General features: G+C 38.2%; 1 protein-coding gene across 2 annotated transcripts in view; it reads left to right on the top strand.

Moving 5' to 3' along the window:
- The window catches only part of FMO5 (flavin containing dimethylaniline monoxygenase 5), a 65,316-nt gene extending 61,400 nt beyond the window's left edge, over positions 1–3,916 (top strand). For both annotated transcript variants that reach the window (XM_031967405.1, XM_023503513.2), the window contains one exon: positions 1,793–3,916. In XM_031967405.1, coding sequence (XP_031823265.1) covers positions 1,793–2,141 — 349 coding nt within the window. In that variant the 3' untranslated portion in view covers positions 2,142–3,916. The remainder of the gene's footprint in view (positions 1–1,792) is intronic.
- Positions 3,917–16,007: the final 12,091 nt, after the last annotated feature.

The raw sequence follows: 16,007 nt of genomic DNA, 5'->3' as shown, positions 1-16,007 counted from the left end.
TTCAGGCGGAAATAACAGGAGGCGGAAGAAGTCCTGTACTAGAAGGACATAAAAGGGAGCCTAGAAAGGCTGCTCTCCCAATTTCTTTGTCAGTGTCTCTGGCATTGGTCTTCCATGTGGGCAAGCCACATGTGGCCTGGGCAGGCTGGAAGGTCCAGTAGAGCAGGATTCTTCCTGTGACCGACAGGCATTCTGATGGCTGATCCTGCTGACCATATGCACGTCTCAGATTAAATGTCCTCTGGATATCTTAAACTCAACATGTTGTTGTCTTTCTCCCTAAATCCTCTCCACTTCAAACTTCCCCCTCCCTAGCCCCACCACTCTCCCAGTTCCTCAGGTTTACAAGCCAGATGTCATCCTTGGTCCCTCACTATCTTTCACCCTCTGCCCCAAATCCTACCAATTTTACCTTTATAAAATCTCTCTTTTACATCCCTTTCTCTGCTGTGACACAGCCAGCTCTCTGGAGCATCATCTCTTGCTAAGATTATTGCAAGAGCCTGGGGGGTAAGTGTCTCAAATCTTTACCTGCTCCAATCCATTGGATTATGGATTATGTAATGGATTATGGATTATGTAATAGATTATGGATTATGTAGTTCCATTCAGGAACTAGAGTGGTTTTTCTGAAACACAAGTCATTTCCTCCTTCAGTAAACTTCAGTGGTTCCCTATGGCCTCCAGGATCAAACATAAGATCTCTTCATAATTGAGTGCTCACCCCTTCCCCTTTTCTAGTTTTTTTACACCTTACACACTCCCAGATACTCTTTGGTCCAGTGAAGTCCTCCTGGATGTTGCTCTACTGACACTCCATCTCCAGCTTCAGAATTTGAACTGAGCCTTAAAAGACAGCTAGGAATTAGGTGCAGAAAAGTGAGACTAGAAGTTTTCTATTAATTATAACAAGACCTTTCTTTGTGCTGAAACCTATCAATTTATTTACATATTTAAAAACAATAGGTTGGTAGGGGAGCAAAATTCTGGACTATATGGATACCAGGAGCCAACTAAATATTGCTCTTGTTGGATCTAAATTTTAAAGTAATAAAATGAATACATATCTATAATTTTATCTATATATATTTAAAAACAACTAGGTTGGTAGAGACAAAATTCTGGACTATACAGATACCAGGAGCCAACTAAATATTGCTCTTGTCAGTTCTAAATTATAAGGTAATAAAATGAATACATATTATAATTTAATCTATATATTTAAAAACAATTAGGTAGGGAAGGACAAAATTCTGGACTAAAAGGATACCATGAGCCAACTAAACATTGTTCTTGTCAGTTCTAAATTATAAAGTAATAAAATGAATATATATCTATAATTTTATCTATATATTAAAAAACAACTAGGTTAATAAGGACAGAATTCTGGACTATAAGGATACCTTGGATTACTTGCCATCAAGGAGAAGAAATGAGGGGAAGGGGGGAAACTGGAACACAAGATTTTGCAGGGGTCAATGATAAAAAATTTTTGCATATGTTTTGAAAATAAAAAACTTCAATAAAAATAATGATAAAATAACATACTTATATTAATAATGTAATTAATAATTATATATAATTATAATAGATAATAATAATAATTTTTAAAATAAAAAATTAAATTATAAGCTGTTAGGGCACTGTTGTCTGCCCTATCTCCTCAGTAGGGATGTAAGCTTCCCAGGGGTGGGATCCCTACTGTGTCTCCTGTCCCGGGCCCACAGTTGGGGCCTGTCGATTGCCTAGCTGGACTGATGAAGGGCCGCTGCTTCTGTCTCCCTTTCCATAGATACGTGGAGAGCTCCCGCCACACCATCCAGGCAGACTTCCTGGAGTATATGGAGGAGCTCGCTGAGTTGGTGGGGGTGAAGCCCAACCTGCTGTCCCTGGCCTTCACTGATCCCAAACTGGCGTTTCATATGTTCTTTGGACCGTGTACCCCCCTCCAGTACCGTTTACAGGGCCCGGGGAAGTGGGATGGAGCCCGAAAGGCCATCCTCACAGTGAATGACCGTATCCAGAAGCCAATGAAGACAAGGATGGTAGGAAAAAATATCCATGATTCCTCGATGATGATGATGGTTGGCAAATGGATGCTGGCTGTCGTTTTCATTTCCATCATCTTCACTTATATTTAGCTCTTGAGCTGTCTGCAGCAGCTTTAATGGAGTAGCCAGTTCCAATAGTGCCTTCAGAGTGCCAAAAAAAGAAATGTGTAGAGCTTCTCTCAACTCTTCTGCGGGGGGGATTTCCTTTCCAAGCATCCCTCTTTTTCCCCTTCCACCCATTTTCATCCGTTCAGTTTTCTTTCCCTGTTTGCTCTGAGTTCCACCCAAAGCTCTGTGTCCACTTTGGCTGAGACATCACTATCAGTTACTAGGGGAGCTCAAGTAAAGTGATCTGTCCATAATACAGTCCATCACTGTCCCAGAAGAGCAGCTAGGGCACAAAGCTCCAGGCCTCCAGTGGGGAAGACTCATCTTCATGAGTTCAAATGCGACCTCAGACACTAGCTATGTGATCCTGGGCAAATCACTTAGCCCTGTTTGCCTCAGTTTCCTTATCTGTAAAATGGTCTGGAGAAGGAAATGGCCAACCATTCCAGTGTCTTTGCCAAGAAAACCCCAAATGGGATCACAAAGACTGAACAGCAAACTATCAGGTATCAGGGCTGACTGTGGAATTGACTTCTGTCCTGGAATTTGTTGAAACCCAGATAAGAGATTCATCTAGAAACCCTGATGCCCCCAAGATTTTGCAATCCATTTTCTGCTTCTCATGGTCAGACCTTTTCCCCTTTCTTACCCCTTAAGAAAGTTGACTGGCACAAATTATTGTTTGAACTAATAGAATAGTTTCATTTAATCAGAACACAATTAGATATTCTGTGATTAGAATTAACCAGGAGAATGTAAGACTTCTGTCTACTTCTCTCCTGTTCTGACGCAGATGTCCTAAATGGACTCAAGAATAAAGAAGAGAAGTATAAATGGAGGGCCCAGATTTAAGTCCTGATTCAGCCTCTTGTTTATTCACCATAATTCGTCAGAATTCTCATCAGTGAGCTGGGCTCTCTCTGCTTCACTTAGGAGATAAGAGATCTTTCCAAGACTCCAAGGCCCTCTTTAAGAAAGGATTTCCTTTCACATCCCATCACAAGAGATCTTTCCAAGACTCCAAGGCCCTCTTTAAGAAAGGATTTCCTTTCACATCCCATCACAAGCTAATTTTTTGTTTGGAACAACTCTTGTGCAATATTATGTAACATGTGGGAGCAGTGCCCGACCCTGGACTGGTTAAACAAACAACACTATTTGCAGATGCTGAAGAGGTGAGCGTTCTGGAGATTCATGGAAGGCAGAATGACAACTTTCTCAAAATCAGAGCTGACTTGCCATATAGACTCTGCTTTTCCTTGGGCCTCCCTAATCATTTTATAGCATTTCTCAGTTATCTTGTAAATATTGAGGCTGACCTTTATGGGTTGATTTATATAATTAGGAAACAGATTTCACCTTAATTTTATTTACCTTTCTTTTCCATTTCTGGAGTTATCTTTTAGTGAATAAATTAGCTTAATTAACATGTGCTAATAGGCCACGGGAGAGAATGCCATTCCTGCTTGGAACATTATTCTGAGCTTTTCCTTGAAGGATTTTTTCCAAATCAGCTATTCTCAAAGCGTGAAAGCATGATCCGGAGAACTCTGAAAGTCCCCACATCCTTTCAGGGGAATCTATGAAATCAAAATTATTTTCATTATAAAATTATGATTTCTAGTATTTTAATTTCTAGTATGATAAATACTGAGATTTCAATTATATGTGTGTATGTCAATATGTATATGTCTGTGCATATATGTGTATGTATACATATGTGTATGTGTATGTAGATGTGTGTGGGGAGAGAAAGAGGAATCATTTCTGCCCTTTGACAGCATTTATTAGCTGTATGAACCTGAGCAAGTCATTTAACACTGCGTGCCTCAGTTTCTTCATCCGGAGATCTGGAGAAGGGAGATGGCAAACTACTCTATTGTCTTTGCCAAGAAAACCCCAAATGGGGGTCACAAAGAACTGAACACAAATGAAACAGAACTAAAAAACACACATATGTATGTATGTATATTATATATTATCTCAAATATGTTTATGTATATGTCTTACTATTTACCATATCAGAAAATTAGTACATAAGAAATTAGAAATATGCAAAAACATATGTATACCTTTCTTTTATATATATATATATACATATACACATATATATACATATATATATATATATCATATAAACAAATTTTTTTTTTTTTTTTTTTTTTTTTTTATAAACAAAATTTTTAAGAGTATAAATGGATCCTAAGAGCAAAAAGTTTGAGCCCCACCACTCTGAAGGAAAGAAAGTTTCCTCTGGGGCTATTAACTTCTTCTCTTCTCAGAGTAAAGGACCTCGGTCTTCCTACAACTAACTCAACTCAAGCAATAAATAAAGATAAAATAATGAGTGCTTACAGCATGGCAACAAAGGTATTTTAATCCTAGATTTTAACTTTTTTAGTTTTGTAATGATAGGACTAATGGATATTAATCAGATCAATGTGGCTTACTTTAGTCATGTGGAGACTTTGTTCTGTTATGTTTGATTAAAGTTGAAAAGTGAATGTGTGATTTTTGTTCTTAAGAGTCCTAACACCAGCATAGTTTCCTCTGTGAATGAGATACCATTACACATTTGATCTTGGTCTTTTTCCCCTTTAATCTAAACTACATAAATAAATCAGCAGCTAAATCTGTTTGGTTCTTGTTCCCTTTGAAGAATAACTCTAGATCACAAACCTCCTCCAACAGCTGGGCGGAATGGGAAATTGAGGCAGAGAGGGGGTGCAAGTGGAGAGAGTGCTTGTTCTGGAATCAAAAAGACCTGAGTTCAAATTCATCCTCACTCCCTCAGAAGTTGTGTAATTCTGGGGAAGTCACTTAAATGTGTGTTTGCCCCATTCCCCTCAAAAATGGATAATATGGATATTATGAATATTAAATGGAGATAATACCAGCACCTCCCTCAAAAAGTTATTGTGACTGTCCAGTGGGATAATAAGATAATAATTAGCCCAGTACCTGGCACATGGTGGGCACTATATAAATGCTTATTCTCTTTTCCTTCTCATTCATGAAATCCTGTTCCACAAATGGTACAAAACATTGTGCCAGGAGCTGGAGGGAAATCCAAGTTTAAATTAAGATACAATCGCTGCCACTGTGGGCTCCAGATACACAGATAACAGAGGGTAATACTAGGATAAGTTTATCAGCATCATTGAATTTCAGAATTGGAAAGAACTTTAAAGATGGCCCATCCCTCAAAGCCTAGCCCCTCCCCAAACACAACACCCTACAGTAGCCCCTAAAAGTGGTCAGCCAGTCTCCCTATTCTTGAAGACTCAGTAACAAGCAGCTCACTATCTCTAAGGCAACCCCCTTTCTTGGTTAGGGTGTGCTTTCTTAGAGCCAGTCAAAAACCTGTTTTTTTAATCAGTCAATCTATTCACTGATCTTAGTTCTTCTGATTTCTGAGACCAAAATAGAACAAGGCAAAACCTTTTTCCATGGGACAATCCTTCCCAGATGTGAACCCAATTATATTTTCCTTGGCAGAGTAAATGGAGTGCCAGGCTTAGAATCAGGAAAACTAATTTTCTTACGTGAAAATTTGGCCTGAGATACTTATTCCCAGTGTGGCTCTGGACAAGTCACTTCACCCGGCTTCCCTCAGTTTCCTCATCTGTAAAAGGAGTCAGAGAAGGAAATGGCAGCTAAGAAAATCCCAAAATGGGATCACCACTGAAAACAACTGAACAACACCAATATTCGATTTGATGACTCTGGAAACAGTGGTTTCAATTGAATGATAACTTTAGAGAGTTGTGAAAAGACTGAGAAGAAAAGAGGCTGGAAGCATCTGTTGCAGACAATGTTCTCAGAGAGTTTAATCCCAAAAGGGAGCTAGAGGAAACTAAGAGGGGATGGGCAGAGCTAGAGAGGGGTTTTTGAGGATGGAAAGAGACATCAGCATGTTTGTAGGCAGCCATTATTCAAGGAGACAGTCAAAATAAGTAAGAGTGAGGATGATGGAAGACAACATGGGATAGGATAGATTGGATCACTCGTAGGTCTGACAAGGTTTGTCTTGGCAAAAAGGGCCACTTTTTCTTATTAGACTGGGGTGAAAGAAGACATAGTGATAGACAATTCCAGTGATCTTGTGATGAAGAGAGCCATTTACACCAAGAGAAAGGACCATGGGAACCGAATGTGGATCATAACATAGCAGTTTCACTCTTTTTGTTGTTTACTTGCATTTTTCTTTCTCATTTTTTTCTTGTTTGATTTTTCTCGTGCAGCAAGATAATTGTATAAATATGTGTGCATTTTTTGGATTTAACACATTTCTACTATGTTTAACGTATATTGGCAACTACTTGCCATCTAGGAGAAGGGGTGGAGAAAGGGGGAAGAAAATTGGAACACAAGGTTTTGCAAGAATTAATGTTGAAAAAATTATCCATGCATATGTTTTGAAAATAAAAAGCTTTAATAAAAAAATAAAATGAAAAGAAAAGAGACATAGTGGGGGCAGCTAGGTGGCACAGTGGCTAGAATACCAGCCTTGAAGTCAGGAAGACCTAAGTTCAAATCTGGTCTCAGACACTTAACACTTCCTAGCTGTGTGACCCTGGGCAAGTCACTTAACCCCAATTGCCTCAGTAAAAAACAAACAAACAAAAAAGAGATAGTAGTAGAAAGTATCTGAATCTTGTGAGATAAAAAGGAAAGAAGTAGAGGGAACAAAGCAAATGATTTCGTTTTTTCAGTGAAATATAAGGCAAGATTCTCAGCTGAGAGGATGAGAAGTGAAAAAAAAGCAGGGATGATGGTGCTGTTATTGACAGACAGGGAGTTTAAAGGTAGAGGCTGGTACCAGATTGTGGGAAAGCCTAGAGGATTTCTGGGGAAGATGTCCAACATGTGTCTGAGCTCATGAGTCCTTCCTAACTGAAACAGAAGGTGACAGAGGTCCACGAGCATCATTGGAAGCTGGGCTCTCAATGTGAATACAGAAAATGAAGTTCTTTGGATTATTGGCAGGTGTGCTCCCATACCTGAATTTTGCCATGAGTTCTGATCTTCTGTGAAGAAGAAACAAAATTGTATATATGAGATTTATTGTATACACAGAGACACAGAGAGACCAGGACTGGAAGAGGATGTCTGGTTTATCACTGATTTTTTGAGGGTGTGAATTCAAATCTAAGATCTGCTACATACTACCTATGGAACTTGAGAAAAAGCTCTTTTTTTTCTCATACTAACACTAGGTGTCACAGAACGAAAAGACCCTTTTCACCATCTAAAGGTATTCTGGAACCAAAATTCTAGCAGAAGTTGATCGTTAAATGATCAATGAGAGAATTTGCACTTCAGAAATCTGAAGTTGCTACAAATTTTCTTGGTTGTCTAGACATAAGAAAGTGAAGAAATGTTTAAAATGCAACTTAACTTAAAAAGTGTGCTGGATACATTGGGGGTAAGAGAAAGCCAGTGGTTAAACTTTTACCTGAAATGAGTGGGAACTCTGCAAAAGCTGGAGGATGAGGGCAAACCTGGACAACATGGCAAAGGCCCAAACACTTCTAGTGACAGATGGCCCTGCATGGTTAAAGCTGCAAGGAACACTTCCAGATGGACAATAGAATTTGAGAGTTTCCAAACCAATGACCAAGGAGGTCTCCTTAGAAATCATTTTTTGGCTTTCCTAGGTCCACGGACAAAGTAATCGGCATAACCGGCTAGAGGCAAAGCTAACTGGAAAAGGAACCTTACCAATTAGAAAAATTAGAAATATTAGGTGGGCAGGAGAGGGCAGCAGAGAGTCTCATCAAAAACCATCTGGTGGAAGAGCCTTATGTATTAGGGCTTCTTAAACTTTTTCCACTTGCAACCCTTTTTTTACCCAAAATATTTTTACTTGACCCTGGAGACAAAGAATATAAAATAGGTATACAAATCAATCACTTATTGATAATAAATCATAATTTCATGATCTTCCTCTGAAGAGGATCCGGAGAAGGAAATGGCAAATGCCAAGAAAGTTCTAACAGGGGTCATGAAAAGTTAGACATAATTGAAAAATGACTGGGAGAGGATTCTGAGAAGATGGAGTAGGCCAGAAAATTCCAAGATTCCCCATTCCCATAGTAATTTCTATGGTTGGGTTCTTTCTCCTTTTCCTTTTTATTTGTTTTTGGTTTTTTGTTTGTTTGTTTTTTAGAATAAGAACTTGCTAGTGTTCTAATCCTGAAGTGGAGAGAGGAGGAAGAGAAAGGGATAAATAGGGGTAGGGGGGTTCTGCTTATAGGTTTTCAATTCTCCCTCTGACCTGGAACCCAAAACAAGAAGTCCACCCTCCTGTAAATACCCATAGCCAGCAATTATCCTGTTCCACTGTTGCTTCTGTACTCCGCAGCCTATGCTAGTTCCCTCTCACCCAAGGAAACATCACAGCAGCACAACTGGGCCTGGCGTTCCTTATCAGCAGAGATTCCCTCAATCTTCCAGGATTCAGAAACTCCCCCCAACTCTCCACACTCCAAACTTCCATCCATGGGGTCTTTCTTCTGGTCTTCTTGATTTGTCCCAGGAGATCCACTCTTCTGCTTCAACTGAGATTTGTTTTTTACTGGTCTACATTTGCCCTGAGGTGCATTTTTGCTTTATTTATGGGAGAAATCTAGAGAGGTTGGAATTTTCTGGTCTACTCCATCTTCCCAGAATCTTTCCCAGTCATTTTTCAATTATATCCAATTTTTAATGACTCCATTTGGAGTTTTCTTGGCAATGATACAGGAGTAGTTTGCCACTTTGTTCTCCAGCTCATTTTACAGAAAAGGAAACCAAGGCAAACAGGGTTAAATAATTTGCCCGGAGTCACATTGCTAGTAAATGTCTGGCACAGATTTTAATTCAAGAAGACAAATTTTATTGACTTCAAGCCTGATACTCTATCCACTGTTCCAACTAGCTGTGGTAAGGGAATGAATTGGACTGATAAAGAAACAGGAGTGCAAGAATAAAGAAGAGCAGAGAAAATATAATCAAAAAAGGCATCATCTATAAGTTGTAGATAAATAAATAAATTGTGTGTATGTGTGTGTGTGTGTATAAAATGACTTGCCCAATGTCACATAGTCAGGAAGAATTAAGTTTCTAAGAGCAGATTTGAACTCAGGTCCTCCTGACAACACCAACTAGCTGCCCCTAAGTAAATATTTCTGATGGAATTTCAAAATAAATGGTAGTCTGGACCAGAGATCTGATGAAAATTTAACCTTAATCTGAGTACCCTCTTACTGGAATATAAAATGGTATCAGTGGGATACCCTTGATCTCTGGGAAATAAGTTTCCTGCTAAGGAACTTATTGTTTTTCCCTCTTCCAAAATCCCCCATTTCTATCACTCTATAATCACAAAGATTCCCAATTTTGGAACTGAAAATTCATAAAGCATTTACTCAGTGCCCAGGTGGTTAAAGAACCAGCTTTTGAGCCTAAGTTCTAATCTTTCCTCTGATTCTTTCCTACTGGCCTGTGTCCTGAGCAAGTGATTTATAGTTTCTAGGTAAGTCTCTAAAACCATAGACTGCAGAGAAAGGGCCAACCTCTATTGGTAGGGAAAGTTTATACATACATACATATATATATATATATATAATTTATTATTTATTTTTAATAATAACCTTTTATTTTCAAAATATATGCCAAAATATTCTTCAGCATCCACCCTTGCAAAAACTTGTGTTCCAAAATTTTCTCCTTTCCTTCCCCTACTTCCTCCTCTAGATAGCAAGTAATCCAATATAGGTTAAACAAATCCAATTCTTCTATACATTTTTCCATACTGCACACACACACACACACACACACAACACACACACACACACATCAGATCAAAAAGGGGGAAAAATGAGAAAGGGAAAAAAAGCAAGCAAACAACAACAACAACAAAAAGGTAAAAATATTATGCTATGATCCAGACTCAGTCCTCTCTCTGGGTGTAGATGGCTCTCTCCATCACAAGACCACTGGAATTGACCTGAATCACCTTGCTGTTGAAAGGAGTCACAGCCATCAGAATTGATCATCATATAATATTGTTGCCGTGTACAATGATCTCCTGGTTCTGCTCATTTCATTCAGTATCAGTTCATGCAAGTCTCTCCAGGCCTTTCTGAAATCCTCCTGCTGGTCATTTCTTACAGAACAATAATATCCCACAACATTCACACACCACAATTTATTCAGCCATTCTCCAATTGATGGGCATCCAGTTTCTGGCCACTATAAAAAGGGCTGCCCCAAACATTGTTGCACATGTGGGTCCCTTTCCCTCCTTTAAGGAGATTTCCCTTTCTCTTTGGGATACAGGCCCAGTAGAAACAATGCTGGATCATGGGGAGATGCACACTTTGATAGGTCTTTGGGCATAATTCCAAATTGTGGGAGAGTTTCTTATAGCAGGGAAATCATGGCTCCAGTCCCTGTCTGCTATCCCTAGCAGCACCTAGCGGTGCTGACCGACCATACAGAGATTGAAATCAAACTGCCTCTGTCCCTAAATCTTCTCTCCTGCTCAGCCCCCAGAACCCATTAGTTGCTAAGTCACTTCATTTCCACTTAACCAACGTTTCTTCTCCACTCCCTCTCCCACTCTCTCCACTCCCATGAACCTTCACCTTGTTCAGATCCTCATCATCTCTCAAGGATTCTAGCAAAAACCTGCAGAACCTGCGATTAGCCTCCCTATCTCTACCCCAGCCCCCAGGCTATTCCTTACCTGATCTGTTCTCCACATAGCTTCAAACACAGATTTAACAATGTCTTGATCCATCTAGACATACTCAAAAACTTTGTTCTCTGTTCACTCAAGGATAAAATACAGAATACTGAGACACACGTGTGAACCTGCCCACCATCCCGCTCCCACCTACCTTTCCATTTTGATTTCAAGCTATTTCCCTTCACACACTCTCTATTACAAACTGACCTGCTACCAGATCTAAGCCCAGGACGTCCCATCCCCAAGCCTAAATTAGCTCAAGTGGACCCTCCTTCCCTTCCTAACTAAATCTGGAAGGCGCCCCACCCGCCATGGTTACTATTAGACACAAATAGATATATGTATGTAAAATTAGTCTCTAAATACTTAATTTTTAAGTTCTTTCTCTGAATAACGATAGCATCCTTCTTCATATGTCCCTTATGGTTAATTTATATATTTATAAAAGCCAAAATGATTTATTCACCCAAAGTCATTCTTAAAATAATATTTCTGTTTCATTTATTCTTCATATCAGATATACATATATTATAGACTCTATAATATATATGTAGACAAACATATTTTCTAAGAATACAATAAAATGAGATCACATTTGTAAAAGTCCTTTTTAAACCTTTGAGTGCTATGGAAATTCTCGCTATTATTATTTTTATGATGAATTTAGGGAACTGGACCTGTGATTTCATTAGTATGGACAGAATTTTGGCAGTCAGTAAACACTAAGCTAGGGATAAAAACAAAGGCAAATTCCCAGATGAGAAAACTTCTACTAATGCAGAATGGCACATTCTGACTTTAGAAGGTTGTTCAGGGCAGAGCCCTAAGCAGGCCCCCAACACATGCAAGTGCAATCTGAACCAGATTAAAATGTTATTAGGAAAATTTAACAAAATAGATGAAAATCTAATAAACCAATGTTCCATTTTAAAACCAAGTCTATATGTGACTCTTGAGGGTCTTTATACACATACACACACACACACACACATATATATATATATATGTGGTCCCCCGTTTTTATTTGAGGTTGAGACAACTGTCTCCCTCTAGAAACAATGTCTGGAATATTTAGCAGAGATTATCAGTTTATTACCCGAGATAACAAAAGTTGCAAATGCTGGCCTCCCCTTCCCTTCTCCCCTTCCAACTGAATTTCTTTTTTTTTTTTTTTTTTTTAATTTAATAGCCTTTTATTTACAGGATATATACATGGGTAACTTTACAGCATTAACAATTGCCAAACCTCTTGTTCCAATTTTTCACCTCTTACCCCCCCACCCCCTCCCCTAAATGGCAGGATGACCAGTAGATGTTAAATATATTAAAATATAACTTAGATACATAATAAGTATACATGACCAAAACATTATTTTGCTGTACAAAAAGAATCAGACTCTGAATTATTGTACAATTAGCTTGTGAAGGAAATCAAAAATGCAGGTGTGCATAAATATAGGGATTGGGAATTCAATGTAATGGTTTTTAGTCATCTCCCAGAGTTCTTTTTCTGGGTATAGCTGGTTCAGTTCATTACTGCTCCATTAGAAATGATTTGGTTGATCTTGTTGCTGAGGATGGCCTGATCCATCAGAACTGGTCATCATCTAGTATTGTTCCAACTGAATTTCTTTGGAAAAGGGAGGGTGAGAACCGTATGGTATGCTTGCCTGAGGATTATTCCAAGCAGAGACTTCACTTTAGGCATGTTAGGCAACTGGCCATGACTTCAGATAGCTCTGGATGATTAGAATAATCCCACCCAGATGCTTCAGGGAGATAACTGGGAGAAAATGAGTTGCCTTGTTGACTCCTAAATGATCAAGGAATATTCCTTTAGATGCAAAATGCTCTTTCCAGTTGTCAGAGGGCAAAAAACAGAAGATTTGTGATTATCATATCAGAACCTAGAACTGATAACTGTTTTAAGCAACAAATGCTTAGTTTTTAAATGTCTTGTTAATCATGTGTGAGAGGCAATGTAATGTATTGGGGTGGGGGGGAGTTTATCTCAGAGTCAAGGAGACTTGGTTCAAGACCTACCTTTATCATTATATAATTGGTATTTGTAAGAGGGAAGGGCAATAGAAAAGAAAGTTGGGGATAAGAACTGTAAAGCAATAACACAGAAACTATGTGGAAGAGAGAACCTCAAAAATAAGAGAAGCTTTTATTCCATGAGGAATATAGAAACCAAAAAAAGACTAAATAAACATCATGGCCATGAGTCAAAGAAAAAAAGTCATCTGACTTTGTAGGGAGGATTCATTTAGTTAAAGCTAGATAAAATATTCCACAAATTTACTTAATCAGGCACATAATCTGCTATGCTGGAAGCAAAAAATGTTACAGTGTTAATCTCTCTATGTTGTGGGACTCTTTTCTCTGGATAATCCATGACATAAGGCACACAACTCTCTGACATATGGAATTAATGAGGGCATTAGTTTAAATCTATACATTTGTATTAGTGAAGCTTAATTTATCTAAATTTATCTAGATTAATTTCTAAAAATTTAGATAAAATAAAATAGATCAGACCAATTCCAATGATCCTATGATGAAGAGAGCCATCTATATCTAGAGAGCACTGTGGGAACTGAGAGTGGATCACAACACAGTATTTTCACCCTTTGTTGTTTGCTTGCATTTTATTTTTTCTTACTTTTTCCTTTTTGATTTGATTTTTCTTATTCAACAAGATAATTTTATAAATATGCATGCATATATTGGATTTAACATATATTTTTTACCATGTTTAACATATATTGGATTACTTGTCATCTAGGGGAGGGGGTAGGGGAAGGGAGTGAATTGGAACACTAGGTTTTGCAAGGATTAATGTTGAAAATTTATCCATGCAATTGTTTCGAAAATAAAAAGCTTTATAAAAAATTTTTTTTCTTAGAAACAAGGGCAGCTAGGTGGTGCAGTGGATAGAGCACCAGCCCTAAAGTCAGAAGGACCTGAGTTCAAATCTAGCCTCAGACACTTAACATGTCCTAGTTATGTGACCCTGGGCAAGTCACTAATCCTAAATGCCTCAAAAAAAAAATAGAAGTTTTGTTTTCTTCGGGCACATTGATGTATTCTCTTTTGTACCCTGAAGGGTATGTATATTCCACTTTGGAGACCACTGCCCTAGGTGGCCATGACTTTCCTGTTTTTATAGTTTTATCTCTTTCCTCAAACTTCTTCACTTCTTCCAGCTGTAACTGGGTCTTTCTTGCTTCCATTTGACAGCCTAACTTTATGTATATTGTTTGACGAAAAAAAAAAAAAATTGCCAGCTTCACCTGGAGTTTTGTGTGTGGGTTCTGGGACAGGTGCTTTCCTTACAGCAACTCTGACTATTTTTTTTAAATAGTGCTGCTGCAGATAATTTTATCTTTCTAACGTTTTTCCAGTCCTTTGTAGTACAGTCGTTGAGGTTCAGAGGGACCCCAAAAGGTTGGGAGTTGCAGACCACTGTCATGAGCTGTCTCAAAAGAATTTGCAGGCTTGAACTCATCTCCAAATCAAGGGGCAAAATTTACTTTAATTGTAATGCCAATTGAAGCGGGTTAAGTTCCAAAAGGATTTAGCAAAGATCCAGGAGCAAGGAGATAAATTTATCCAGTTCTTCATGTCACTAATAGGCTAATTTTATAGTCTAGAGGTAGAACTATTGTCTCAGAAATTTGGCTATCACAGACCCAAAGATTATTATGTGGCAGCCAGCATTATTTGTGGAACTAGGGCACAGCCAAGGCTCAGTGACTTCAGGGCTACTGCCACATTTCCCCTAGAAGCTGTATCCCATCGGTACGTACTTTTATTATTCCTATTTTACATATGAGGAAGCAGAGGCGGACAAATATTAGATACCTTGCCCCGGGTCACATAATTAGTATATGAAGCTGGGATTTAAATTCCCATTTTCCTGACTCCAAGTCCAGTGCTCTATGGGCTGAACCACCTAATTGTCTCAAACAATGCATATAATGGAATCTTATATCCTACATCTTTCAGTCAATTTTGGTTATTATCGTCAGTTGTGTAAATTGTTGAATATTGCCTTAGAGAGACTGCTTATTCTCTACTCTATTAATATCATCAAGGAAACCCTCAATGGGTGCAGATGATCCTCATAAAAATTTAATATAGATAGGTCAGAATTCACTGACATTCTTTCCATCAACATTACTTTCTGAAAACAAAAACAAAAACAAAAACATCACTTTCTGCACCTTTGGCTTCTTTTCCTCCTTCAAATACTTTGTATACTAATCCTTGATGTCTTCCAAATTGTACTCTTATTTATTTGGTTAAATCTGGCGGCTATTCTTGTGTTTGTTTGCTTTAATGCCATTTCTACCTCAGGGATTATGATTTTAAGCATAAAATATGGGGATTCCACCAGCCTTAGAGAAGTTGGTTGAATTGATATTTTTGTAAATCTTCCCTATTTTTCTTTTATTTGTAGTCTTTTCCTTTTCATTCTTGAGTGCCATTGGAATCATTTTGTTTAGTTGGATAGCTTGCCAAGCTTTCTTTTGGCCTTTTCTTGCTGAGCACAGCTTTACGAGAAGATATTCCTCATAGTCAATTATAATTGTTCTTTATAACATTTTTAAGAATTCATATTCTAGCCTAGCATTGTTTTTGACAGGCTTTTTTCTCCTCTCTGCAAATAAGACAAATATTTGTTGACAAAGGCATTTTCTGGATTCCTTCCTTTTTCTATATGGGAATTACTTTATATCCGTTTAGCTTCTCAGGGAAATGATTAGTCAGTGTCACTCATTTTTGCTCTACATGAAGAGTTTATAAGACTCTCTTTACCTAATTCAGTTTCAATTGATCAAGGATGGACAGAAGCAACTACACCCAAAGAAAAAACACTGGGAAATGAATGTAAACTGTTTGCATTTTTGTTTTTCTTCCCGGGTTATTTCTACCTTCTGAATCCAATTCTCCCTGTGCAACAAGAAAACTGTTTGGATCTGCACACATACATTGTATCTAGGATATACCAGGACATATTCAACATATATAGGACTGCTTGCCATCTAAGGGAGGGGGTGGAGGGTGGGAGGGAAAAATCGGAACAGAAGTGAGTGCAAGGGATA

This window comes from Sarcophilus harrisii, chromosome 4 (genome assembly GCF_902635505.1).
Source record: "Sarcophilus harrisii chromosome 4, mSarHar1.11, whole genome shotgun sequence".
Classification (NCBI taxonomy): Eukaryota; Metazoa; Chordata; class Mammalia; order Dasyuromorphia; family Dasyuridae; genus Sarcophilus; species Sarcophilus harrisii.
The sequence above is the reverse complement of the archived record's forward strand: the minus strand, read 5'-3'. Positions and strand labels throughout refer to the sequence as shown.